The 26,775-nt window shown below is 42.6% G+C and overlaps 2 protein-coding genes and 1 long non-coding RNA gene across 7 annotated transcripts in view; 1 reads left to right on the top strand and 2 right to left on the bottom strand.

Annotated features, from left to right (window-relative positions):
• WDR88 (WD repeat domain 88) overlaps positions 1-3,069 on the bottom strand; it is a 17,337-nt gene extending 14,268 nt beyond the window's left edge. Inside the window, exons 1-3 of one of the 3 annotated variants that reach the window (XM_081204030.1) lie at positions 2,692-3,069; positions 888-998; positions 58-146 (exon numbers count right to left, since the gene is read on the bottom strand). In XM_081204030.1, coding sequence (XP_081060156.1) covers positions 58-146; positions 888-998; positions 2,692-2,787 — 296 coding nt within the window. In that variant the 5' untranslated portion in view covers positions 2,788-3,069. The other 2 variants (XM_081204031.1, XM_081204032.1) reach the window with 2 other exon arrangements.
• Positions 1,646-7,734, top strand: LOC308592501. The gene is made up of 3 exons (XR_014010530.1): positions 1,646-2,620; positions 4,821-4,932; positions 6,510-7,734. It is a non-coding gene; the product is annotated as an uncharacterized lncRNA (long non-coding RNA).
• Positions 6,096-26,775, bottom strand: GPATCH1 (G-patch domain containing 1). Of its 3 annotated transcripts, none has more exons than XR_014010523.1 (20): positions 26,616-26,775; positions 24,267-24,401; positions 23,042-23,127; positions 22,560-22,720; positions 22,217-22,314; positions 21,724-21,779; positions 20,922-21,158; positions 18,519-18,666; positions 18,286-18,365; positions 16,934-17,138; positions 16,028-16,318; positions 15,325-15,503; positions 14,966-15,093; positions 14,533-14,669; positions 14,075-14,244; positions 13,186-13,399; positions 10,945-11,061; positions 10,045-10,169; positions 9,229-9,420; positions 6,096-6,419 (listed from the first exon to the last, which is right to left on the bottom strand). XR_014010523.1 is itself a non-coding variant. In XM_081203997.1 (20 exons), exons 1-20 carry the CDS (start codon positions 26,707-26,709, stop codon positions 6,389-6,391), a joined length of 2,850 nt encoding a protein of 949 aa, XP_081060123.1. In that variant the 5' UTR covers positions 26,710-26,770; the 3' UTR covers positions 6,096-6,388. The 3 variants fall into 3 exon arrangements, 2 of the variants coding, with proteins under 2 accessions (XP_081060123.1, XP_081060124.1); XM_081203997.1 differs by having other exon boundaries at positions 9,229-9,386; positions 26,616-26,770; XM_081203998.1 differs by having other exon boundaries at positions 9,229-9,386; positions 10,945-11,055; positions 26,616-26,768.

The following is a 26,775-nucleotide window of genomic DNA, read 5'->3' as shown; positions in this document are numbered from 1 at the left end:
AATATAATTAGTTCTGTGGCTTACTAATTAATATATAAAATGCAACAGTGTTATCACCTTTTATTATCAGGACTCAGGCAGCATTCAGAAATGGGCCCAGTGTGCTCACCTTCAAAGGTCTGAATACAGACAGCACCGGCAATATCCTTTAAGAAATAAAGATAAACTTGGTTATTCAGTAGTGTGTTCAGACTGAAAAAGACAATGAAGGCTAATTCGTAGGACATATTTTTCCACTTAATTATTCTAAATAGTTCTGCTTATAAGCTGCCCGCAGAACTTGCATCCGATAAATCAATTACCTCTGTTTACCTGATGAAGCCACATGATACACTGGCTGCATGATACATTTATCTCTTCAAAAAGAACTATTCTGGGCTATTTGAAGGCAAATGCAACCACACAGGGCATAAATTGTATTCTTATTCTCTGCCCAGTGTCTCAGGTTCAGAGGTACCCACAATGCAAAAGTGGAATGTTTTCCCCACATTTCCATTTATATTATTTATAGCTTCTAACCTTTCTACTCTTTTTTTAAACATAATATATACCGAACCATCACCACACCCTACAAAGATGAGCTCTGCAGGCCAAGTGTTCATTTTGCAAGTAGTGGGAAAGTTACCACTTTAATTTGGCAAGTAAAATTGTGTCAAATACTTTACAGTTCAATCCTATATATGTCATTTCAGAAATAAATTCCACTGAGTATAATGGGACTTACTCCAAGCTGAGTGTGCAAAGGAGTGCGACCTTAGAGACAGTGTATGTTTGGTACTTTCAACAATGATTCCCTTAACCTTTGTGCTAATATGATAAACTACGGTTTAGACTTCAGAGCAATATGATCAATTAGATTTCTTGCTTCAGGTCTGTAACAAGCTTACCCAGAGTTTCACTGTGCTGTCATAAGAGCCTGAAAGAACTTTTGTTTCATCAAAACAGAAATGACAGGAGGTCACAGCTGCTGAATGTCCTTTTAAAATTTTAAAATGAATCTGTGAAAGAACAGAGTATCTCATGTTATCTTCTGTCAATGTTTTTTTGTAGATACACCAGTCAAGAACAGGGCTGTACAAAGTGTAATTAGAAATACCTTCTGTTCTGTCAATTTCTCTCTTGCATGTTCACTGAAGCCAATTTACATGAATCCTGAGCAAATGGCTCACTGGAGTCTATTTTAAATCTCTCCACATGTGAATTGGTTCCTGGTGGCTGCTGATGGTTGTGTGAAGTGGTTGCCACTGGCTTCCTAACAATGTTTTTATCTGGGTCTGAAGAAAGGTGCTACATGACACCCCTGATACTTTATCTTAACCAGGACTGCAATCCTAATCTCATTTCCCAGGGAGTAAATCCTATTGAATGCAATAGGGCTTACTCCTGAGCAGTGGCGTGGCGTGGGTTGTCAGCACCCGGGGCAAGGCAAGTAATTTGCGCCCCCTAACCCGTGGATTTGCGCCCCCTAACCCGTGGATTTGCGCCCCCTAACCCGTGGATTTGCGCCCCCTAACCCCCAGATGTTGCGCCCGGTGCGGCCGGGCCCCCCTGCACCCCCCACGCTACGCCAAAGCTCCTGAGCAGACACAGTTAGAATTGCACTGAGTTACTTTTAAGAGATTCCCTTATCAGGTGGCTACCAACATTTCTTCTTTGAAAATAGGGATGTCTCATTCCATAACGATAATTTTACTATTTATAACCCCACACAACTTACTGGGCTGCCCCAGCCACTCTGGGCAGCTTCCAACATATATAAAAACATAATTAAACATTAAAAAACCCTTCCCTATACAGGATTGCCTTCAGATGGCAGGGTGGTTCAGATAACGCCATACCCTCCAACATTTCTCCAATGGAAATAGGGATGTCTTAAGGAAAAGCGGGACATTCCGGGATCAAATCAGAAACCAGGACCACTTCTCTAAATCAGGGATGTTCCTGGAAAATAGGGACATCTGGAGGGTCGGCAGTCCTACTCAGAATTAGATCTATGGGCGTAGCCAGGATTGGGGGGGGGGAGGCCTTTTGGGACACGGGTGGCGCTGTGGGTTAAACCACAGAGCCTAGGACTTGCCGATCAGAAGGTCGGCGGTTCGAATCCCTGTGACAGGGTGAGCTCCCGTTGCTCGGTCCCTGCTCCTGCCAACCTAGCAGTTCGAAAGCACGTCAAAGTGCAAGTAGATAAATAGGTACCGCTCTGGCGGGAAGGTAAACGGCGTTTCCGTGCACTGCTCTGGTTCGCCAGAAGCGGCTTAGGCATGCTGGCCACATGACCCAGAAGATGTATGCCGGCTTCCTCAGCCAGTAAAGCGAGATGAGCGCTGCAACCCCAGAGTCGGTCACGACTGGACCTGATGGTCAGGGGTCCCTTTACCTTTACCTTTAGGCCTTTTGTTGGGAGTGCAAAACCTCAGTTAGCTATGTATTTTTGTTGATGGGGGGGGCAGCTGCCTCGCCCTGCCTACACTCATGATTAGATCCATTGAAATTAAGCAGCAGGACTAACTTAAGAGGGGTCTGCCCTTACAACAGGACTAATACCATACCACCCAGTGATGCACCGCTTCTTGCAGGAACGAGAAGTCGATGCTAATCAAAGAAATAAATCCATTGACAGGTAACTTGCGCCGCCCCCTTATCATTCGCTCCTTACAACTCGACCCACCCGCTTCGCCTCCGCCACCCCACCTTGGCCAGCTTCTCATGGTCCCCCTCCCAGGCCTGCGGCGGGCGGGTCTCGGTGGCCAGGGGGTCGTCCGGGCAGACCATCGGCGGAGGCGCCATCTCCAAGGGCGGGAACCCTCCCCTCCCTTCCCCGACGGCGGAGGCAGCTACTCCGAGGGTCGCTTTCCCTCCTTCTGCTCCTCCACCGGCGGCGGCCTCCCAAACGCTTAGCAACCGGCCTGGCTCGCGGCTTCTCCCGCCAGCCCCTTCCTCCTCTCCGCCGTCGGGGAAAGAGCTGCCTTTCCCCCGCGCCTCCCCTCTAGGCCTGAGGCGAAGCGGGACGCCCGAATTCCGATATCACGGAGCGCTTCTCGGCTTCCTCCCGGGAAAAGGCACAGCGCCGCTTATGGGAGCAGAGTTTGCACCTCTGAAAACAAACCGGGAATTTGTACTCTGCACAAACCCTGGGGCACTCTCCTTGACGCCTCAGAGCGCAAGTTTTTAAAATAAAATAAAATAAAATAAAATAAAATAAAATAAAATAAAATAAAATAAAATAATAGTTTTAAAAAATACAAGTATTTTCAGTACGTACAGTAAAGTACAACACACTGTGATAGGAATGTACAACACACACATATCAAAATCAAGAACATTTTCTGGGAAGGCTAGAAGGAAACTACTATAAGGTGATAAGACAACAACCCACCAACCCCAAAACAAAGTGTTTGCCCCTCAGCAGTGGGAATTTGCAACGCAATCTTAGGCATTTCTATTCCTGCTGAGTTCAATGGTGCTGACTTGGAGGTAGGTGGGTCATGTGACAGCTGATGTTAATAGCCCAGTAGCTTATTTGCCCTTAAATTTGATACACAAAACACAACAAAAAAGGAACTTCAGATTTTATGGCCCAGAGCAGGGAGCTGAGGGTTTGTTTTGGGTCACACAACTAATCACATAATCACACACCCAGCCATGGGCGTAGCTGCCCCCCCCCCCAATCAATAAAAATAAATAAAAATACATAGCATACTGAGGTTCTGTCCCATCCCCCCAAATCCTGGCTATGCCAGCAGAATCTCCTCTGTAAACGAAGTCTTGAATCACATCTGAGCCTACACTTCTCTCTTTTTAAATGCTAGTGTTTTTATTTAGATCTCATTGATGTACAGCCATGCATTTTTGTATAAACCTTTTTTAAATTTAATTTTGATATATATAAGGGGGAGAACAGGAAAAGTGCACGTCAATAATGTAGGTATAATAACAAAACCCAACAGTAAGGAAAATAGATCACATCATGCTGATCATTGTAATTTAACAAGGGATCAAATCAAGCGTTCCGTATCTCAAGAGAGTTTGCTGGGTGTTCCTGTTGCAAGTAATGTTTGCCAAAGCATGTTACAAAATCTCACCAAATAGTGGGAAAGGCATCAGGTTTAGCAAGATCCCGCAGTGCCTGAAGATGGAACGTAAGCTTTTCAGAAAGAGCCATGTTCCATACTTTTTGTACTACACCAGGAGGTCTACGTTTTGTAAAGTTTTCAATTTTTGCACAATGGTCAACTCAGGCAGCTACCACTAAAGAAAAGCAAAATATCTTGAAACAGAGCATCTTGGTTATTTCCTTTGAAGATGGAGAGAAGGGCCAGCTGCAGTCTCATCTAAATCACTCCTATTATTGCAGTCCTGGGTCTTGAGGCATTTCCACCATCACTTTATTTATTTCATGAAATTTATACACGGCTTGAATGCAAATAAAATAATAAAAAATTAAAAATTAAAGGGGTTTACAAAAAAAGATAAAACAATAAAATTATTATAAAGTGAAAATAAGTACCACATTCAGGGGCCACATTAGACAAAAGACAAGACATTTGAACTGGGGGTCTGTCTCACTTATGCCAAAGTTTTAACGCTGTTTCCCTAGTATGGACTGAAATAGATTTAAATGGTTTTTTCCATCCATATTTTATCCTACTGTCTTACCTTCCCATAGATTTTTGTTCAGCTAAAACCCTTTATTTCCATGAACTAGGCCCTTTCCAAACCCCATATTTAAGATGATGGCCTCCCAATCTTGCTAGAGGTCTAGTGTGTGGATCTGACCACAGATGGTCTATCTGATATACTTGCATCTATCCTGCGTCCAGGTCACCAAAGTCCAGATGAAGCTGCTCCTGGGTGACAGGAACATCATACCGGAAAAAAGTTACACATTCTGATATAGCCTTGTTTCCCATTTTGAGAGGACCCTACGATAAGGTAGGATCCAAAACAGGAGTAAGAAACTGCAATGTGGTCAGTGGTGAATAGACTGGAGAAATGAGAACTTTGACATAATCTCCATACTGAAAATGTACTCAAACTAAAAGGGTTTTTAAAACAACAACAAACCACAACCATATTAATATTTTGAATGGTAGTATCCACAAGAGCCCCAGGTCTAGCACATTTTTCCTCTAAAGGCTGTCTGATGCTTGCTTTGTCATCAATATAAGGGATATTTGGCATACCTGGAATGCCCCATAGTACAGAGCAATATTGTAGGGACAGACATTTGACAAGGTCTTGTGCTGAAGGAAAAGTATTGGGCTCGATGCAATTCAGTGCCATATAGCAGAAAACACTTTTCTGGATGTGTGGGGTATATGTTGTGTGGGGCTCATACATTGGAAGCTCAGCTTTCTCCCTCTGCTCTCTAATGTGCTGTAGTGGTTATAGAGTACTGAACTTTCCTATCCTTCCGTAAAACCCCTCTAAATCCCATAGAATTTCTATTACAGTACAAAAGCAACTATCAATATGCACGACTTACATCTGACACTTGAATGCAGATGCTTCCATGGTAGAGGTCATTCCATTTCTTCCCTCTCACACCGAGGATGCTTTCTGCACACACACAACTTAAGCATCAGAAAAATGGGAATGATGATAACTAGTGGAGCATTTCTTCTGCAAATAAGGATTGCTGGGTTATGTAGCAAGCTCCAGTCCTCAAAGAAATGTTTCCTGGAAAGCTGGGCTAGCACAAGAAATCAAGTTCACCTTTGCCTGCTCTCTCCCGCTTCCAACCAACTGCACTTGTCTCTTAATTGTAAACAATTTTTTCAGCCTTTTAAACCATCATGCCTGCAGGGGGTTAGGATGCATAAGAAAGCATGAAAAGCCTGAACAAGACAAAAAAGCCCCGGTCTAAAGAAAGCTAGTCACAAACCCCATCATTATGAGTTTTTCTTTAGAGTGGGTCCCCAAAATAGTAATTTTTAAAGGAAAGACTGATTTTCCTCATAACAATAACAGAACACTGCTATACTACTTCAGTGGTCAAAGATTTCAAAAAAGGCAGCTGTTGGTGAATATTACTGCTTTACAATATTCTCATATTTATACTTCAGGCTTGAAAAATGATTGTAAGACATTAGGCATAAGATCAGTAAATTTACTTTATTAAAATTTCTTCATGCTCATCCTCTTTAAAATGCATAATTTTCATGATTTCTTTTCATATTACAATAAAGTTGAACAAACTTCTCTAGCATAAACCACATTTCCTTTTATTTTTAACTCTGAAATCATAAATTCAACTTGTATGTTTTTATGCTATCAAAGCCAACATAAATACAGTATTTACAGAACATTCAAATATGCTTTTTGCACTGTTGATCTGCCATCATAGAGGAGATCCATTTTGAGACCAAAAGACGTTTAAAAATCCAAACTATCGCTTCACAAGTGGAAGATGTTTCAGCCTAGAAAAAAGCAAATGGGAAGAACTGAATAAGTAAATAATGGAAATAAACATCTAGAATTGAACCATTATAATCCATTTCTCTTATCAGCTAATCCAAACAGAGTCTTCAAGATATTGATTTGACCAGCAATCCAAAGAAGTCCAGGTATATTATGAGCTAAACAATGAACAACATATCTGCTACTGTTCCCCAGTATAAACAAATCTCCCAACCCCAATAAATAAATTTGACAAAAAGTCACCACTTAAACTAGCTGTTCTCTGAAAGCATGAATCCCATATTGTGGTCCAATATTAGTGAACGAGGTAAGCAAAGAGATGCACAGACTGAAAAATGAGTCAGACAATCTGATCCAGGGAGATTTTTCTTATAATAGGGCAAACACTGTAACTGCCAATAAAACCTCTGAATGATGGAAGGAGACAACTGTGGTATTGATTTTTCCAGACCTGATAAAGGTTTATCTTAATCACACACATTCCATTTTTGTTGAATGTGAAATGGAACAAGATCAGAGCTATTGGGAAATTAAATTTAGACGAGCAGACTTTCAATTTCGTATCTAATTTTTGTAGTGATCTATGGAAGAAAATGGGCAAATATATCTGCCAGAAAAAATAAACATGTTTTAACTGAACTATGCCCCAGTGATTACGATGAAATTAGATGTAGAACGCTAGAATTCCTGGGACTAAGACCTATGGAACTTGGTGGGAATTGCTCCTGAGTAGACATGCCTAGGATAGTGCTGTAAACTTTGCTGAACAACTCGGGAAGCAAACAGCAACTACTTGTTTATTTCTTCCACTCCCTTTAGATAAAGTATCTCAAATAGATCTATCCCAGTTTAGACAATATCTTAGTCTGGCTCATCATGGGCAAAACACTGTTTGATACGACTGTCAGTGATGTGCTAAATCTTAAAATAAGTTACTCCAGGGAAAAGAGAACCAGGTCAGTGATATTGTTGCTAACTAAAATTATAGATGCTAAATGCCCAAGACAAGTGCTAATGCTGAAGTCATTAAGAGTTTCTGAACAGCCTGATTAACAGTCTCAAAGTCTCAATTTTCCCTTTCCTCTGGTAATTGTTGCCTTGACAGCTTTTAGTGACCAGACCATAAAATACTGGGATGCAGGTACTCATATTAAAGTCAAGTGTTCTGTTATGGCCATTATAATTTGCCTCATGAGTTTCCAGTAGGGTTCCTTTCCCTCTGCTTGCTGACCTGTTTTAGGAGAATTTTTCTGAGGCGTGTATATTCTGCAAGTTGATAGTGCATATGAAGCTACCTTACAGGTAACAAACTTGGGGGGGGGGGAACCACTCCCAAAATTCTAGAACTTTCTTTTAGTAAATTCTGAGATGAACAGAGCCATAGGTAAGCTATGCAAAGGACAATGTAGGCGATAGTGCACAATTTCTTTGGAAGCAACTTAAAATACAACCCACTGGGACAGATTTATTAACCTTTGAGAAATTAAAGCATTTTTCTATAGGAAGTGTAATAAATAACAAGGAGCCTTGGTAAGACTCAGCTAAATTGTCCAAGAAAGTTTACCAAACCCCCCCCCCCCCAAAACAGTAAACTGTTGAAAAATCTGGAGCCTTATCCCCTGGAAACAAGCATTTGAAACTAGGCAAAGGGCAATTTGGAGGCTACGTGGGGAGAAAAGAGTTGATTATTTCCCCCCTACTACAAAATGTTTTTTTCCTAAGGGATTTTTTAAAGGTATCAGGATTGTTACACATATTTGTGGTGATAAAGACCCCTGAAGCACCACTACAGGGGGTGCATGGGAGGCTTCCCACTTAGTTGAGGTACAGATGGGGCCCAGGTAAGGTTCAGTTGCTGCCGCAGAGGCAGTTGGGGGAATACAGCCCTGCACCAGAATCTGCTGAACCTAAGAGAAGAACTGGAACAAGGCCAGTCTTTCAATGATAATGGGAGGAGGAGATGCCAGAGAGGAACCCTGTGTTCCCCTCAACCCCACCGCCCCTGGTCCCTTTGAGGTCTCAGGGCCACATGTGGCCCCAATGGCCAAGTTCTGGAGTTGGTCCAATACACTCCTATCACCTCCTGGATCACAATCGCTTCCCTGATGGGAGGAATGTTAGCCATTGGGAAGATACAAGCACCACCATGGGTGGCCTCTGCTCCCCAAATCTTGTCATCCGAAGGGTCTGCTGAAAACACCCTCTGAGGCAAGTGTGCCATTTCTTTTTTTTAAAAAAAACAAATTTTTATTGGTTTTTCACCTTTTATAAAGACAAATTACACACAAAAAAGACAAAAGACAAAAACATGTATAATTTCAGAAAATCTTACTTTCCTAACCTTGTTCCCTGACTTCCCCCCACCCCCCTTCATGCATCCGAATTCCCAGAATTATGTCAGCAAATTGGTATTTCTCCTCTTAACCATCTTAATATTACCTCTTTCATAAAGAAAAATAAATTTTCCTAAGTTGGACTCAAATTCCCTTCCATCGATTCCCCATTTTGTCTTAAATAAAGGTCATATTAACTAAACCCAAAGATCTTGAGTGTTTTTAAAATTCTATTCTTCCCTCCCTCCCATCCCTGGCAAGTGTGCCATTTCTAGCTGACTAGTGATGAATTCTCTCTAATCTCCTTTGATGAAAAAAGACCAAAGCTTGTTCAGTACAATATGGGGTAGCATTCTCTGTCACTTGACCTGCACAGGGGGGACAGGAAGGAAGGAACAAGTGGGAGGGACAACCCACCTGAGGATCTCCGCCCCGCCCCCGCCCCACTGGAAAATCAGCCCCTTCATCTCTTTACCTTCTGAGAAGTTCCTGTGGTGGGATTTCTGTGGTCTCTTCCTCACTGTTGCTGCTATCGGCTGTGTCCGAGCCACTGTTTTTCTCCGAGTCACTGTTTTTCTCCGATTTCTTATTCTTGTGTTTGCCCTTGTGCCTGCTTTTCTTGTGTTTCTTTTTCTGCAAAACAAGTTCCAGGACTGATATGATGCACCTTACAAAGAGAAATCCAAAACTCAAAAAACCGAACTTTTTATAGTATGAGCATGTATGAGATGACACAATGGTTATTCCAAGATAAAAGCTGAAAGAAGCTCAATAAGGTTGGCTTGATGATATTTGTCAGAAAATGAGCCCTATCAACTTTAGTGGGTTGGGAAGGTGTTAGCCAAAATGTAGCTGAAGAGTCCCCCTCACTCTGAGGTTACTAATAAATAACCACATTTAACACCCTCAGTTATTCCAAGCCTCCAGTCCTTATGGTATTTACTCAATGAAGGCATGTCAACACCAAGCACAGAATTTACATAGGGCAGGAACCTCATGCTTGTACAGGAGCTGACATGTGCAGAATTCAACAAATTTAAGTGCTATTTCTATCATCTGCACACCACAAGCTGCTCAGACTAGATCCATGCAGGGAAGGTTTATGCATAAAAGCTGAAGCCCCAACAATAAAACATTTGCAGCAGCAGGAGGAGGGACTGACCAGTGCAATTCTGTTCAGTGGAGAGAACTGCACAGCATCTCCACAGGACAATTATTATACTGTATGCATTTTCTATGGTTTTGCATAAATCTCAGTTTCTGCACCCAAAAAGTCAAATTGAAAAATCACCTTCTCCTTTTTGTGTTTGTGCTCTCTCTTGGTCTTGTGTTTTTCTCTGCTCTTTTTAGGTTTTGCTTTCTTAGTGGCTTCAGGAGAACTTGTAAGCTGGATTTCTTCATGCTTCAAAAGAGTGTCTAAAATCAAATCACATACAGAGTAAAGTGCCTGATCAAGAAACATCAAAAAAACTCAAGGAATGTCAACCGTTAGTTTTTAAGTCCTTTTAAAGAACTTGACATCCTACTAAAGCTTTTATATCTTCATAGAAACTACAGGCTTTGATACTGAAAAAAAGTTCTGTCTTCCAAATCTACTGATTCTGGAATTTGTACAGGGCCTCAGCAGGATTCAAATTTTCCTTGCTCAGGAGTCTGTGGTTCAATGATAGTATTTTCAATCAACTTTCAAATATTTCTCAAAAATGACAGAAACAAAGTTTGTTACATTCTTAAAAGCAAACAAACATTTTCTAGTGAGAAAAATACTTGTGAAGTAAGAAAATTCCTAGGGGAAAAAGGCCCAATTTAATATCATAACCCCCCCAAAGGGATCTCTCCCCCACTCCCAACTATGCTACAAGAAGATCCAGGTGCACTTAAATAATAAAGGATCTTAAATGTGTTTCATTCACAGGTTACTGCATGCTCTCATGATGGAAGAAGTTGAACAGGGAGGGAAATCCCTTAATGCTGTGATGACATTTTGTGACTCTGCCGAAAAATCCTTTTGGCAGGCATGATGTTAATACAAGCTCAAAATTGTCTAAACAACTAGTTTGCCTTCACATTTAACTTCATAAAGAAAGTCCTCAATATTCCTGTATGCAAACTTTTAAAAATATACACTCAGACAAACTACATAATTGCAATTCATACAAAGTGTTCACACATTATGCTGAAATGTATTTACCAGAAGCAGCAGCTGGTGGCAATCTTGGTCCAAATTCCTCTCCTGGTTCAGCTATGTCCATTGGGAGTGGAGTTAAGGTAACGGGAAGCTTGGGTGTGATTACTTCACTTTCTTTAACTGTAAAAGCACAATTTTAAAAAAAGATGAAGTGGCGCTTTGATAATAATGTCTCAAGTATAATACCACAACAAGAATCACCATGCTAAGCCAAACATATAGCCCTTGATTTGTTGGTCCATTCAGAATCCCATCTCTGACAATGATAAGGTAGAAAAGGTTCTTATAATATATTTCTATGAGCTTGTGCCACCTCAGAGCCTTTTCTCTTAGTTAAAGGGACTTTAAGGGTTTCTGTCGACAATTAATGTACAGTTGGTCTAGTAAACTTTATTCTATCTCCAGTTCTACTTACAGGGTATATCAGAAAGTGTCAGGATTTCACCAAGGTCTCAAGACCACACAAGAATTCTTCAGACACTTAGGGCTGATTCACACATAATACGCAACACAAAACCATCCCTGTGCGTCCCTCTTCTTGCGCTTCATCAGTTGCTTCTTTTTGCAGAAGCCAAAACTTGCTAGGATGTGACAGCAAACTACAGCCTGCACTTGCCCTCCAAATCAGTATGATACAATTAAGTTCAAACCATGGTTTTCAATCCTGGTTACGAAGGAAAGCACAAGCCCCCATATGGACATAGTGGCAAACTACAGTTTGCATCAAACTGGAACTGCCGTATTTTTCGCTCTATAACACGCACCTGACCGTAACACACACGTAGTTTTTAGAGGAGGAAAACAAGAAAAAAATATTCTAAATGAAACAGTGGATGTATGATTTTTGTGGTTCATGCTGTGGCCACAGACATGTGATCTGACGGTGAGTTTGGGGTAGCCCAGTGCAAAAATCCTGAGGATCCATGCTTTGTAACCACGTTTTTGCGCCATGAAACAGTGTGTTTTTTGGTGCAGGCTGTAGCCATGGACATGCTATGTGATCTGATGGTGAATTTGGGGTGACCCAGTGCAAAAATCCTGAGGATCCATGTGGATCCGTGCTTTGTAACCACGTTTTAAGTGGGGAGGAAGGAAAAGCACTCAAGGGACAAGGAGCACGCGTGGGGTGTGTGGAGAAGGAGCTTTTCGGGGAGCTGAGCGGGGAGGAAAAGAGCACTGCTGCTTTAAAGGTATACTTAAGGTATTTGCCCTGTGCCTGGGGTTTTTTCCAGTTAACAGTTTGCAGCCTGTTCCTTCCGCTCCTTGTTTTGAGGCAGAATAGATTTGAGCAAGTGAGGAGGACTTGGATTGCAGGGGATTCGCCATTAGCTGTGTAAAAGCGCTCCTCCTTGCAGCCTTCTACTTTGTACACGTGGCTACTGGTATCAGTGATAAGCAGCCACCAGCAGCAATAGAATGGAGCAGAAAAAGTGATAGGGGCACTAGGACCCAGACAGTGCTCAAATCTATCCCGCCTGAAAACAGCTGAGAAGAGGGGGATTTGCCTAGTTTCCCCCTCTCCCTCATCCCTTGCCCTCCCCAGCCTTTTTTTTTTTTTTTACTTTCTGGTTTTCACTGCGATCGTGGCTGAGAGCTCCAGGTTGGGGTTTTTTTGCTGCTGGTTGCTTAAATTTTATCCTTCCTGATCCAAGCCCTCCTGTGCCCTGCTGTCCCTCTGCAGCCTCATTGCTCCGTTTAGAGAGCGCACGGACCTTTGCTAGCTGAGGCTGCAGCAGCTGTTGCTGGCTACTTTAAAAGCACCTGCTGGCTTTGAGCCGCCTGCCTCCTCCTAGCTCGCTATGGCTCCCGTCTGTCCCTCCTCCCGTGTAAGCAGCTGTTGCCCACTTTGCTGCCATGGATCTCCTTCCCTCCCTCCTCCCCGGCTCCTCCGAGCCGTAGGTCGCTTTAAAGCAAGCAAAGAGAGAGCCTCGTAGAGCATGTAAGCGGCTCTCGCTTTGCTTACTTTCAGAGAGCCCCTCCTCCTGGCTGTAAAGCAAGCAAAGCTAGAGCCGTGCAAAGCCCTGCAAGCGGCTCCCGCTTTGCTTGACTGACTCCGATCCAGTGCATTCGCTCCATAACACGCACAGGCATTTTCCCTTACTTTCTAGGAGCAAAAAAGTGCGTGTTTTGGAGTGAAAATTACGGTACCTGAAGCACTATGCATTAGAAAAGGGAGTACAAGGCTCACTACCATAGCACCAAAGCACAGTTTGACACCGTCCTGGACTAGCCACTGATTTTTACCTTGTTCATGAAGTGAAGGAGCACTTGGCACATCACAAGGCTTCAGACTTTCAGAATCTGGTTCTGTCACTGGTGTTGTTTGCTCTTCTCCGTCGCTTTCTTCTTCAGATGATTTTTCATCTGAGGAGCTGGCAAAGATGGCCTTAAATAAATCCATTGATGGCCTGCTTTCTTCTTCTGTTTCTTCATTCTGACCAGTACTTTCACTTAGTGTCTGCACAAGAGAACCAAAAGGAAAGAGGTTTACTTAACATATTTTGCTTTAAATGCCCCTTTATGAATGTGAATAGCAAACACAGGTTTTCTAAAGATCAGCAGACTATAGAGCCATGATGACCACAACATTTCAGGCACTGCTCTGCTCTGCTCCACACAATGTTAATCTGGCTAAAATGGCAGAAATAAAATGCTTATTGTAAGATTTATGTTAGATACTCATGAGAAGTGCTTAAGCCCCTGGTCTTCCAGATGATTTGCTCATCTGGAGATACAGTTTAATGTCTTGTTTAGAGCAGATTTCTTCCCCTGAGAAGGGGCCACCAATTCGTCAATTCATTCAAATTCCAGCTATAGCTCTCTTAACTGCTTGGCCTTTGGATGAGGGTGGCTGTTGCTTGCTCTTGCTGAGTCTGTGCTTCCTTCAGTCTCATGCTCTTGACCTTTCGTTTTAAAGAAGAATCCACTCCTGTATTACAACAGTCTACAACTAGTTGTAGCACATTTCTGCCTGTACTGGGCACCGGGACAAAGGGAAAATCAGTGACGAGGAAGTACCCTAAATGCTGTGTGTACAATCACTTGACCACTTGGCTGCATCCCCACTTCTTCACAAGGAAGATCCATGTGAAGAACATACAATGAAAGCATCAAAACTCTGGCACTACTGTACCTTGTTAGAAACAGCTCCAGTACTTCTGCTTTTGTCCTTTGCTTCAACCAGTGCTGGCGACTGTGCCTCCTGTACAACCTTTGATCTAGCCACGCTTATGAACTCACTAATGGCATCATTTTTCTTCTTCTCTTTGTCAGATACATCCCATCTAGATGCTTTCTTTGGCTCTTAAAAGATACAAACAAAATTCCCATATTTCTTTAGTTTTCCAGTTATATTGATTTTGTCATTACTGCTTATATTTTAAAGCATATTTGATATTTAAATAGCAGTTGGGGGTTATTGTTTTTCTTTTGCTATTCATGCTCCAGGTGCTTGGCATTCTGCATCTGTCCTGTTTGATTCCCCTCTGGTGTTCCTTAAAAGATAGCATACTATTTTAAAATGCCTCAAGTACCGGTATTTTAGTGGCCTGAATCTTTTACTCCCAAGTGATAACAAAATGGACCACTTACTGTTTGAAGCATTATTTTCTTGCATTCCTGCTTTTGTGGGTTGGCTCAACATGCTTGATGTCGCATCTGATACAGTCAAGAAGTTGAACACAGAATACTTGTCACGTTTCACTTTGGGCAGTCCAACAATACATGACCTGATGAAAAATTTAAAAATGGGGTTTTCACATCAAGTTTCTTTTTTGCTATCACATAGAAATAAGATCACACAAAAGGAGAAACAAGCAAGCTGTTTACAAGTGAAGTATAATTTTAGACATTTGTGGAAAATAACTTATTGACAAGAATCAAGACTAAAATTAACAATGTGACTAAGAAGGCCTAAAGAAGAAGGTTTTCATACGGAATCTACATTTTCTAAAATTAGCTTTTTTCATATCTAAGCATCTGTTCTTCAGCTATTCAATGCTATTTAGAAACTCAAGCAACTTACTCTGAATAGGGATCAGGAACATTAAACCTTTTGCACAATAATTTGTCCGGGTGCCACTCAAACGCCTCTCTTGTCAGCTTGCCAAACATCTTCATCTTTGCAGCAGCCTCTTTGTCACTGACAGCTGTCTAAAATAATCACAAAGGGATTAGTATCTAGAGTGCTGGAGGGGAAATAATGTACTAGCTACAGTAAATGTACACTGACTCTGAATTTAGTCGCTTCCAAACACAATTTTTTTAAAACTGAAATTTATGAAAAATAAAACTTTGGGAATGATCTTAAACAGAGGAGCTTTGTGGAGGTGAATACAGGTCATCACAATTCACTGGTTACTGAAGGACTGAAGCAGAACAGACCTCTTCATCACGAGGAACTTCGACTTTTTCTGTGTCGTCTTCATGCTTTGCAGTGGTAAACCTTGAGGCCAACACAGAGCTGGAGGGCTTGTAGAGCAGGGCAGCACGAGAAAACTCATCTTGCTCTCTTCCACGCTCCCACTCGGTCATACTGTGATCTAAGCAGCTTTCTAGCACATCTATAGAAAGAGAGGAGTGAACAGGAGCCCATAAAACTAAACTAAAAACACAAAAACAAATGAACCTTGTACAACACATATACAAAGGGGAGTGCATTTCTTATCTCAATCAAGTTGTTCACACCAATAAATGGTACACAAAAAAGCATAAACAAAAAGGAAAACTACAAGACAACGGCCTCAAAAGAAGCACTAAAAAGCCATGAACAGCCAAAGTGTCATTCTGGTTCTAGGAAACAGAAAACTGTATGGTTGCATTAAAATACAAATTCTAAGTGAATCACTATCATACAACTGTACAATGACATCGCATAAGATTTCCTGAAGAATATGGTGTCAAAATGTATTAGACATACCAATAGTCAACATCATAGTAAATTTCTGCATATTAGTACCAGTTTTACACCCTGCCCCTTCTTTGCATTTTGTTACCCCACTGCTTTTCACAGGCACAACATTTGGATCCAGATGTAAAACCTATTTCATGACAGGGAAGAAGAGCTGCATGTGATTTTGCCAATTACCTTTCTTTCCATCTTTAAGACCTTCTATGTAATTTTCGTATCTCTTTTGTTTCTCTGGATTTTTTGCAAATGGTTTGAAGTCACTAGATCCAGTGGTGGCCAGCTGGGTTCCTAGCACCAATTGCCACCTCTGTGGAGTAACAGGTAACACAGGCACCTGGGATTTGTCAGACAAGGGCCCCTGAGGCTGGAGGGCTGGAGCTTTCACTTGCTGTTCTACTGCCTGTTTCACTTCTCGGATTCTTTCTTTGTCTTTATCTGACAAATATTCCAAAATGGAAGTTGCTGGACCTAAGAAAGAAACATTATGGTGTAAAAAGAGAACAAGCAAAACTTTTGTTTTAAGAATCTAAACAGTACAGTGCTTTAAATATATTTGCCAACACTTGGAATTGTCCTTGGAAAGGAACTGGCTAAAATAGCATCCTAACCTGACAAGCAAGATGGCCTTCAAATTTAGGCCTTCAACTTTAGCCTATGGTCAAGAAAAAAACAAACAAGAGGATGCACTGACTTTCTCGGTGAGCTTTCAATGCTGAAGAGCCTGTGAACCTACTGAGTAAAAATGTATACAAAGTCTGAAAAGATGAAGCGCACGCATGCACGCACGCACGCGCACACACACACACATACAGAGAGAGAGAGAGAGAGAGACCAGAGTAAATACAGCCCAGAATATCTGTGCTTGTTTTGTATGATTACAAGGGGGATACCCATTAACCCACTGGGTTAATCAATGTTCACTAAGGAGGGGTCTGATCAGTAAGGAGAGGACTGCTGTAAACTTCAGAAATGAATGCCTTTAATACAAATTTGCCAATAAAAATCCCCTCAAAATGGTCAAAGCAACAGGAACCTACAATAGAAACATGTGAAATGCAAGGAATTATACAGCATCCTGGGTACCTTCCAGACTCTTCTCGCCCAGCAACTCCCTCCGCTGAGCAGCAGTCTTCTGGTGTCTGCTTTGCAGTGCTGCATCACTCTCAAGTTTCCCAGTGGATTCTGCTAATGTCTGCACTAAATGAGAGTTTTCACTGCTAACTTTTAGCACAGGTCGAAAGTAATGGACTGGTCTGTAATCCCTTGGCAGGTCAGGAGGAGGATAAATCTTGTAAAGGAAAAGCAACAGAGAACATTGAATATTTTGTAGACGTAGTCTCATTTTGATTACTTAAGCTTTAAATATATACAATGTCTCTATCAATCACAGGACACAGTCCAAGTTTAAGACTGAAATCAGGTGTACAAACCAGTACACAGAATTAGGTCCTGCTCATTCTGCAATATTTCAACTGTAAACAAAATCCCTGATAGCCACAGACCATCAAACACCATCACATGGCACCAAGTTGCCCTAATACATCCACAGCTTCTCTTGTTTTCATAATCTTGTCAACCTCTGCAAAAACGCCATCTTCCATTACAGAGGTACCTCTGGTTATGAACTTAATTCGTTCCAGAGATCCATTCTTAACCTGAAACTGTTCTGAACCTGAGATACCACTTTAGCTAATGGGGTCTCCCGCTGCCGCCGTCGTGCGATTTCTGTTCTCATCCTGAGATAAATTTCTTAACCCGAGGTACTACTTCCGGGTTAGCAGAGTCTGTAACCCAAAGTGTTTGTAACCAGAGGTGTTTGTAACCTGAGGTACCACTGTATATGGCAAGTTAAATTGCATCTAGGACTATGCTACTTAATCACTGGAAGAATAAATCTGTGTCATTTCCCCCGGCAATACATTCTCAGTTGCCAGGTTCAAATCAGGGCAGTGGAGTTCCAACCATTTACACCTTCCCTGCCTTATTTTTAGGGTAGAGAAAGAATAAAGAAGTACAGAGAGTTTGTGAAAACCTGATAAGCTGCATTGGAGAGATCCTCCTAACTTTTAAACAGAATTAGTAAGATGCCTGTTTGGGTTAAGCAAGCAAGAATGAATTCATCCTGTTGAATTGTTTGACAAAAATGCTTTTTGGGGTTTTTTGTGCTGTGGATTTTGAAAATGAAAAATAATCTTGTTGGCAATTTAACGGATAAAGGAATTGATACCACCAGAAGCACTTCTGTTTATACAGCTAAGCCATCACCAGCATAAATAGGGAGGTAGTTGGCAGTTGAGTTTCCTACCATAAACCATTAACATATCTCCTGATCTCCTCCCCCATACCAATTTGAGCAAAAATCTGCAGGTATGTAGGGAAAGGGAGCTATCTTATGAAATGTCTTGTTCAGGGGGAAAATAAATTAGTTTACGTACCTTTTGAGAAGTTACAGACTTAGATGCTGGTGAGAACCCATCCAAAATTTTCCCAATGTACTTATGTTCTCTCTCTGTTCCTATGAACAAAATTAGAATGCGTAAGTGGTTTCAAAGCAAAAACAAATGGGAGCAGAGCTGGGCAATATATGGCAACCTCCTCTACAAGACCCTCCCTCTAGGAAGTTTCAGATGAACAGGATTTTGGGGTTCCAGAAATTCCACATTCATACCCTGCTTGCTTCTATACTGCTTAGGTGCTGTCCATCCATACAACCCATCTCCGGGTTCCTCATCTTTTAGAACAGTATCATATTTAGAAAGTGATTCAGTAGCATAAATGTCGTCATCTTCATCTTCTAAAGCTCCTACACCAAAAGCCTAAGGAAAACAATATAACATAGAATGGTTACAACTGAATATTTCAACAGTCCACTAAGTGTTTGTCTTAAAAAAATGCACATGGGGATCTACAGTTAATTTTAGGGTGCTGAACTTATAACTGTGTACACTGCAACCCTGGCAGGGCCCCTATTGCCACCCTGGCACCAACATGGGCACAAGGTCATATACACAGAATTCACAAGGAAGTCAATGCACTCCCTTGTTTGGTTTTACCAGGCCGCAGGCTATCTTGCTTGTCAAGTTAGGATGCTATTTAGCCAAGTCCTTTCCAAGGATAATTCAAAGTGTTGTCAAATATATACAAGGCACTATACTGTTTTAATCTAGGGAATCTAAAAGGTTAAAAAAGTTCTCATATGAACCACTCTAGTTACTGAGGTAACCAACAGAGGCCTGGCTCCATGCACCACCACACGTGGACTCAAAACTGGCCATAGTTCAGGACAGGGGCTTTTCAATGACAAGCTGCAAAAGCTAGTGATCTATATGGATTAAGCCGGGCTCCTAAAAGAATTTATTACACACATTACCTCAGTATACTTCTTTATCCTCCTAGCACATGTCATTACCTGCAAAAGCTCTACCTAACACGAATGCAACTATGGATACTATGGAGCACCACCTTCCCACTGTTCCCCGACATGGTTTGGAGGCTGGCGGTGGGGAGAAGCGCTGCTATCCCCACCGCCAGCCCCACAAGCTCGGGGGACAGCGGGGAGGCGGAGCGCCGCCTTCCCGCTGTTCCCCGACCTGGTCTTTGGGGCTGGCGGTGGGGGAAAGGAGCGCTCCTGCCAGCCCCAAAGAGCAGGTCGAAAGGAACCCAAAGCTCTGGAGGCTTTGGGTGAACGCACAGAACGCACCTTGTTTTAGAGGGGGAGAACAAGAAAAAAAATTTTTTTCCTGTTCTCCCCCCCCCCCCAATGGTCCGGTGCGTCCTATGGTCCGGTGCGTCCAATAGAGCGAAAAATACAGTAATACAGTAAGTCTGCCTGAAGGATGTACCAAGGTGCTATTTATTTCCTGATGTTTTTACACAAACCATGTGCCTTTTATACTAGTCATGTGTCTTGTTTCTGAGAAACCGCTTAAGAACTCACAGAAATGGAAATAAAGATGTGGACGAGCTTCCACGTAGCACACAGGCATTTACTAGAATTCTGCAAACAGCAAAACTTCTGTTCTGCTTTAAATGTACTTTGAGCTTTTTCATCAACAAGCATGACTGGCTCCAGGCTTTTTGGGAGAAGGGGCCTGGCAATGTGCCAGTGAGCGAGTACCCAAATCCCACTCCATGTAGGTGCAACAAACATCAAAGAAGGGATCTTTTTTCCTCAGGACAGAGGGCACACAGCGATGGCTGCTGCTAGCAACAACCATTAGTTTCAAGCAGGAGAAGACAGGCAAGTGAGTGATGATACCTTTTGCTCCTAGGTGCCATTGCTGCTGACTCAGGTGGGTGGATGGTAGAACCACCATTCACTGTTAGGAGGGATTGGGTGGGGGCGATGAGCAAGTGGCGCAAGCTTCTGCTCCTCCCACCCATTGCCGCTCAATTGTTCACCTAGCAAATGAGTGGCAGCTGCCGGTTCTATCCTCTCCCTTCACAGCAGCTGCTCCTGCCTCCCACCGCTCTTGGCTCACATACTAGCAGGTCAACGGCAGCTTCCCTCAACTTCTCAGGCAGGGGAGGGTAGATGAGGGGTCGTTTCCAAGGGCAGCAGGCAGGCAGAAGGGGGTGGAGGAAGAGATGCCAGACCTAGTGCCACTGTTGCTGCCATCCAGGCCCAGATGCAAGTGGGGGCAGCTACTAGTGCAGCTGAGTGAGCATACTTTATGTATAGCAGTGTGTCAACACACAAACTTGGCAGCTGCCCACTAATGACCCACAACACTGGCACTGAAAATTAACTGCACAAGGCAAGCGGTGAGGTTGATATCATGACACACAAGGCTGGGTACACTGTATACATGCGCAAACCCACACACCATCTACCCAGAATTTAACTCAAATTCTGCAGCAAGATAAGCTGAACTAACTAAGCAATGGAAGCTGACTCCCTTGCCCTCCTCCTAATCAGTGGTGAATAGTAATTTACACTGGGCACTGAAACCACCCATGGAAATCCTCTTTTAGCTTCAAACATTTTAACAGGCATCATCCGTTCACTTATAAGCCCATCTATCTTCACAGCCAACAAGGGTGAAAAAACTTTTAACCAGCCGCATTTTACCTGGCCTGAAATACCAAGCTTCCGTCCTTTACTGTGCCGCAGATCTCTAAGATTTGAGTTTTCAGTACTGGGGTTGAAAAGATCGATGTGTTCTTCTGAAGAGCCAAATAAGGCTTTGGTGGGATCCAAGCCTTTGTACCCAAGTCCATGGACGTTATCTTTAGGAGTCAGGTCTACAGGCACTACATCTTTGGGTGCAAATGTCACGTTTTCTGGGCGATATTCATCCTCTTCCTCCTTTAGGAAATTAACACACATTTGTAACAAAGCATTGTTACTGAGGTCAGCAAAAAGACCTTGCTTGCATTCATCCCAAGAAAACCTTGCCTCAATCCTTCCTCTGCTGCAGGGGACAACAGTTTTGTGTCCAGAAGCCACAGGCTAACTGCAGAGTTGAATCCAGTGGAGGGACAGGCCAGAACAAAGATGAGCCTCTGCTCTATCCCCAACCCCATTTCTCTTCATCCAGAAGGCTGCAGGGACAGATAACTCTCATCTAAACTGACCACTTGTAAAAGGCTTTTGAAATTAGGCCAATGGACTCATGTGGCTCCAGGATGCCCTGCTCTGCTCCATTGCGAGCTGTTACATTCGCAAGCTTTTTGGGGCTGAGACTTCTTTTTGGTTAGCTATGCTATCTAGTAAATGTCTACATACAGTAATAGTGATCTCGAAAATTGGAGTAACAGTTTAAGAAGAATGCTAATGTCATCGGAAATGATCCTTTGCGTGCTTTGCACAACTGCAGATGAAACAAAAAACAGTGGCCCCCACCCAAAGTAAAGTGTTGCACAAGCAATACCTCTGACTCCTCAGATCCAGGGGGCAAAGCACAGCCATATATTTTCACTTCAGGCTCTGCAACCAAGTATGAAGACACAAGGTTAAATTTCTATCATTCTTCATTATCATGACCATGCAAAGGGCAACGTGGCCAGAATCTACATTGCTGTGGCTCCACTGAAGTGGGTCACAATAAGGTTGACATAGAATGGAATGTAAGAGCCAGTTTGGTGTAAATGGTTAGAGTGTTGCACCAGGGTTTGAATTCTCACTATCTATAAGGATTCATGCCAAGGTCACTGGGTGACCTTGGGCCAGTCACAATTTCTCAGCCTTATCTAACTCACTGGGGAGGGGAAAACCACCTTGAGCTCCTTGGACGAAAGGCGGCATATAAGTGTAATAAATAAATAAATGGGGATTATACAAGCAACTTTCTAGTAGACTGGAATAGACAGACCACTTTTTTATGTTGTTGAGTGATACAATACAAAACATTTCATGGAATATACCAGGCTTCTGCTTCCGTGGTTTCCTCTTTACTCTAGGCCCAACTCCTTGTCCTTCTTTCCAGCCCATTTTTCGCAACAAGTCAATACCAATGGTTATTCTGAAAAGGAAATTTATTATTAGTTTTTGTAACCACATATCCTAAAAACTTTGTGTAAACAATACCTGCAAACATCAAGCAAAACACAGGCTAAGTTTTTAGAGCTCTAGATTTCGCATCAGTGAAGTCTGAGGAGGAAAAGCTGGTGTTGCCGAGTCTATGTCCCCTTCCCCAATTTTAACCCATTATCAGTCATATTGCCTTTTATTCATGAACACAAATAATTTTCCAGAATAGGTACTTACTTTGCAGGTGCTATAAATTCATCCAACATAGTGGCTCCAGGGATCGGGCCAACAACTCCTGCAAGTTGTTTGGCCTTCTCTTTTATTTTATCTTTGCTTTTGGAAGCAAATTCATCTGTAATTGAAATTTCCTTTGGTGCTATCCCATGTTCACCAAGATCCTTTGGAGCAAGGGGAGAAAGTAAGAAGAAACAAATCAAATTAGAAAGGATTCCTCCTCAATCCACATATTAAAACAATTATATTGAAATGAAAACAAACAAACAAACAAAGAGCAGCTTCATTGTAACATAAAATGTATTGGTTCTTGGCAAAACATACTTCATATTTATTGTGCAATGCAGAAATAACAGTACATACATATATACTTAAGACTAATGAATAACCAGAACACAGACACACACATCCCATTTACCTGGAACTTCAAAGGATTATGACAGTGTTTTATAGATTTCTTTAAAATGCATTATTTGCAAATTTACCTCTTCATCCATAAAATCTTCTGGCCCCAGAACTGTTTTTTCTGCTCTGTTTTGACGTGATGATACAAAGGTTGACGGTGCCCATCCTTTAAAGACAATAACAGTTCATTCTTATAAGACATGAGTAATTAAAACACTAGCATAGTGTTTCATAGTGGAAATGGAAAGTTATGTTTAAAATTACATAACGTTACCCTGTCTGTAATCCTGTCCACAATCACAGGTGAGTAAGTGACAGTGAAATCAGCGGTGCTAACCTCTGAGTAAACATGCATACTATTGCATTGTAATTATGCAGTGCTAATAAGCTAGCATTTACAAGGGGCCCCTAAGGCATTTGGACCTAATTCAAGATGCTAGTTTTACTCTATGAGAGCCCAAATGACTTGGGTCCTTCATACTGTTGCAATTACCATCCTCACTTTGTTTCATAGTGATCTCTACAGTGAACAGAGCAGCTTTCTGGCTGTGCCAAAGCATGGGCTGAAGGTGGGTGGTACAGGGGCCTTGCTGAAGCCAAGGAGTTCAGGTCACTGCTTGGATAAGGGACTGTCTGGAACCCCATGAAGACTTCCCTGAGCTCAAGATGGAACAATATAGATGTCTTTTAAATGAAGCAAGCCTGAACCATAAGAGGATTTGAGAGGTACTCCTCCAAATGTCTATAAGAACCAAATAAGTGTTGTTGGTTTTTTTAAAAAGGAAATAAATGCCAACAAACTGGAGGCATGATAAAAAGATTAGGATAAAAACTAGTCACAAAATAATGTAAATACATATGATATATAAAAATAATGTAATGGCATCTAATAGCAACTAGAAACAAACAATATATATCTATTCATATCCAAAGCTAAAGAATACCAACAGTGTATAATGAAAAAATATTAGCAAGAAACTGAACAAACGTAGGTTATATTTTAACTGCCACTGGCTTTAACTGGATAGTGCTTTATCATATTCATGTATTTTGTTTTAAAATCTTTTTGTAAGTCACATTGCAAGGACAATGTGCCACAAAAGTCAGGGTGAAAATTATTCAAATTTATAAATATTTTAAATATCCCATTCTTCCTTCAAAGAACCCAGGGTAGCATAGGTGGTTCTTCTTCCCACCATTTTATCCTCAAAATAATCCTGTGAAGTAAGCTCGCCTAAGAGGTAGCCCAAGGAGTTTTAGGTAAGATAGAAAGAAAAGAACTTTTAGACATTAGTAATTACCCACCTTCTTTTGAGCCCACTGTGTTAAAGTAGCCAGCAGAGAAACCACCACTAAATGCTCCATGGAAACGTTTGTATCGTCCCTTCTCATCTTTGACAGTCTGCTCTTGGAGAGGAACTGGTTTCTTAATTCGCTCACCTGCAATTATTGTTTTAAGAAGCATAAATTAATCAGAACAGTGAATGAAAGGTGTAAAGAGGAGGCATATGGGTTTGCTATTCCACTATGAAAATTAGTTCGCGCCCTGCCCAGCAATGCCAATTTATCAAGGCAGACTCAGGGGAGAAAGGACCTAGAAGCCATTCCTCTCCTGGTTTATGCACAGAGGGCGGCTCCTTCACATGTTACTAGCTCTCTTCCCAAATTCATATAAACAAGATGAGACAAGGGGGGGGGGAGTCAACTAAACACTATGCTAGAGCAGCAACAAACAGGCTCACTAATCAATATGATCAAAAGGTAGAAAATACAGTGATTTTCACTTACTTTTCCATTCCAACTACACCCTACCTCCAACATGCACTTCTAGCTACATATGGCACCAGTGAGGAGTCAAACAAAACCACTGGAATAGGTACTGTTTCAGTTTAGGAGTACTGAGCTACACACACACACACACACACACACACACACACACACACAGCATCATAAGTATTACAGTGGTGCCTCGCAAGACGAAAAGAATCCGTTCTGTGATTCTCTTCGTCTAGTGGTTTTTTCGTCTTGCAAAGCAAGCCCATTGACGGATTAGCGGATTAGCGCTATTAGCGGCTTATCTGCTGATCGGATCAGCTGATAAGCAGCTTAGCGGCTTAGAAAAAGGGGGGGGAGGAAAAAAAACCAGCAGGAACTCACAAGACATTGTCGTCTTGCGAAGCAAGCCCATAGGAAATTCGTTTTGCGAAGCACCTCCAAAACGGAACTCTTTCGTCTAGCGAGTTTTCCGTCTTGCGAGGCATTCGTCTTGCGGGGCACCACTGTAGGCTGGTTTCGTATGATCAATTTCTTCAGTTCAGCCACTTGCTTAACAGTCTTATGGTGCAAGATTATGGATATCTACTGAGAAGCAAGTCCCATCAAGTTCAATGAGACTTATTCCCAAGTAGAACTGCAGTCCTAATTCCTACTCCATTTTAAGCAAGAATACCTGAACCAGTGTGAGAGGCGATCTACACATTAACTGTGGGGACATGCAGGGAGACTAAACATTAGGAATAACTTTCAGAAGGTGGTGGACCCTCCTTTGGAGGCTTTTAAGTAGACGTTGGATGGCCACCTGTCAGGGGGTTCTTGAGCTGCGGTTCCTGCGTTACAGGGGGTTGGACCAGATGACCCTTGGGATCCCTTCCAACTCTACAATTGTACAATCCTACGAATAGCAACAACTCTCCTTCATTAGAGATTTTAAAGTGGAGGTTGCGAGGCCATCTGTCAGGGGCTCTTGAGCTGCGATTCCTGCATTGCAGAGGGTTGGACTAGCTGGCCCTTGGGGATCCCTTCCAGCCATACGATTCCATGTGTCCATCACCCTTCAGCCCCAGCAGCCATCACTGGCAAAGAAATGGGCATTTTTGTTAGGGTGTGTGTGTGTTAAAAAGTGTTTGAGCTTTCTTAGTGAGATCGCCCCAAAAATGGCTGAGCTTTTTTGGGGGGAGGGGTGGAATCACTGACTCCCTCCCTCGGCAATCTTCGCAGAGCTCTGGCCCAATGGTTGCCAGTGGCTTGAATTAATTAATTTTTATAATGAATGATTTTAGAATGTTGTTTATGTTGTACTTTTGTACTGTTTTATTGTTGTTAGCCGCCCTGAGCCCGGCTTCGGCTGGGGAGGGCGGGATATAAATAAAATTTATTATTATTATTATTATATTATTTCCTTTAAAATACCACCAAAAAGAGGATACTACGGAGGGAGGCTTCTGTTTTGGGGGGAGGGGCAGAACCTCAGTTTCTTAATTTTTTTTAATGCTTTTAAACACTTCAAGAGAATTTAAGGACTGCCCCCCACAGCCCCACCAGTTGGCTACCCCCATGATCAAAAAGATCGGGTGCCATGGAGTCTGGAGCCCAGCAGCATCTGGAGGTGTGTACCCCACCTCCCCACCCCCGAAATAAAAGTGTTGGCACATCCTTCTAGGCAGGGTGAGGGTCCGCCCCCCAGCCTCCAGCCTGCCTGAGCCCCTTTCCCTGGGACCCTTCTCCCAAACAAGAGGAGCACATCAGCCCCCCCCCCCACGCCCCTTCTCCCCAGTGGACTCTGGGGCGCGGGGTCCCTAGCACAGGCGGTGCTCTCCCCTCAGAGAGGCCCCGAGAAGAAGCGGAGGGAGGTGGGCCTGGCCGCCGCCAACTCACCCTCCTCCAGGGGCTCCAACGGCGTGCCAAAGCTCACCAGCTCTGCCTCCTCGTCATCGTCGCCGCCGCTGCTGCTGCTCTCGCCCGCCGCCATCTTGCCGGGCCTCTAAAGGGGCGGAGGAGCCCCGGTGCCGCCTCTTCCTCGGCCTCCCTCAGCGGG

Source organism: Podarcis bocagei (assembly GCF_964188305.1).
Source record: "Podarcis bocagei genome assembly, chromosome: 7".
Taxonomy (NCBI): domain Eukaryota; kingdom Metazoa; phylum Chordata; class Lepidosauria; order Squamata; family Lacertidae; genus Podarcis; species Podarcis bocagei.
Note: the sequence above shows the minus strand (reverse complement) of the source record. Positions and strands in the feature narration are given on the sequence as shown.

What these genes read in the sequence shown, in the direction of transcription:
- GPATCH1 (XM_081203997.1), bottom strand. Translation starts at nt 26,709, where the DNA reads ATGGCGGCGGGCGAGAGCAGCAGCAGCGGCGGCGACGATGACGAGGAG. An exon ending in AGTCTGTAACTTCTCAAAAG is followed by an intron (nt 17,139 to 18,285) that starts GTACGTAAACTA and finishes TTCCTTTACAAG; the next exon opens with ATTTATCCTCCTCCTGACCT. An exon ending in ACAAACACAAAAAGGAGAAG is followed by an intron (nt 9,387 to 10,044) that starts GTGATTTTTCAA and finishes CTTGTTTTGCAG; the next exon opens with AAAAAGAAACACAAGAAAAG.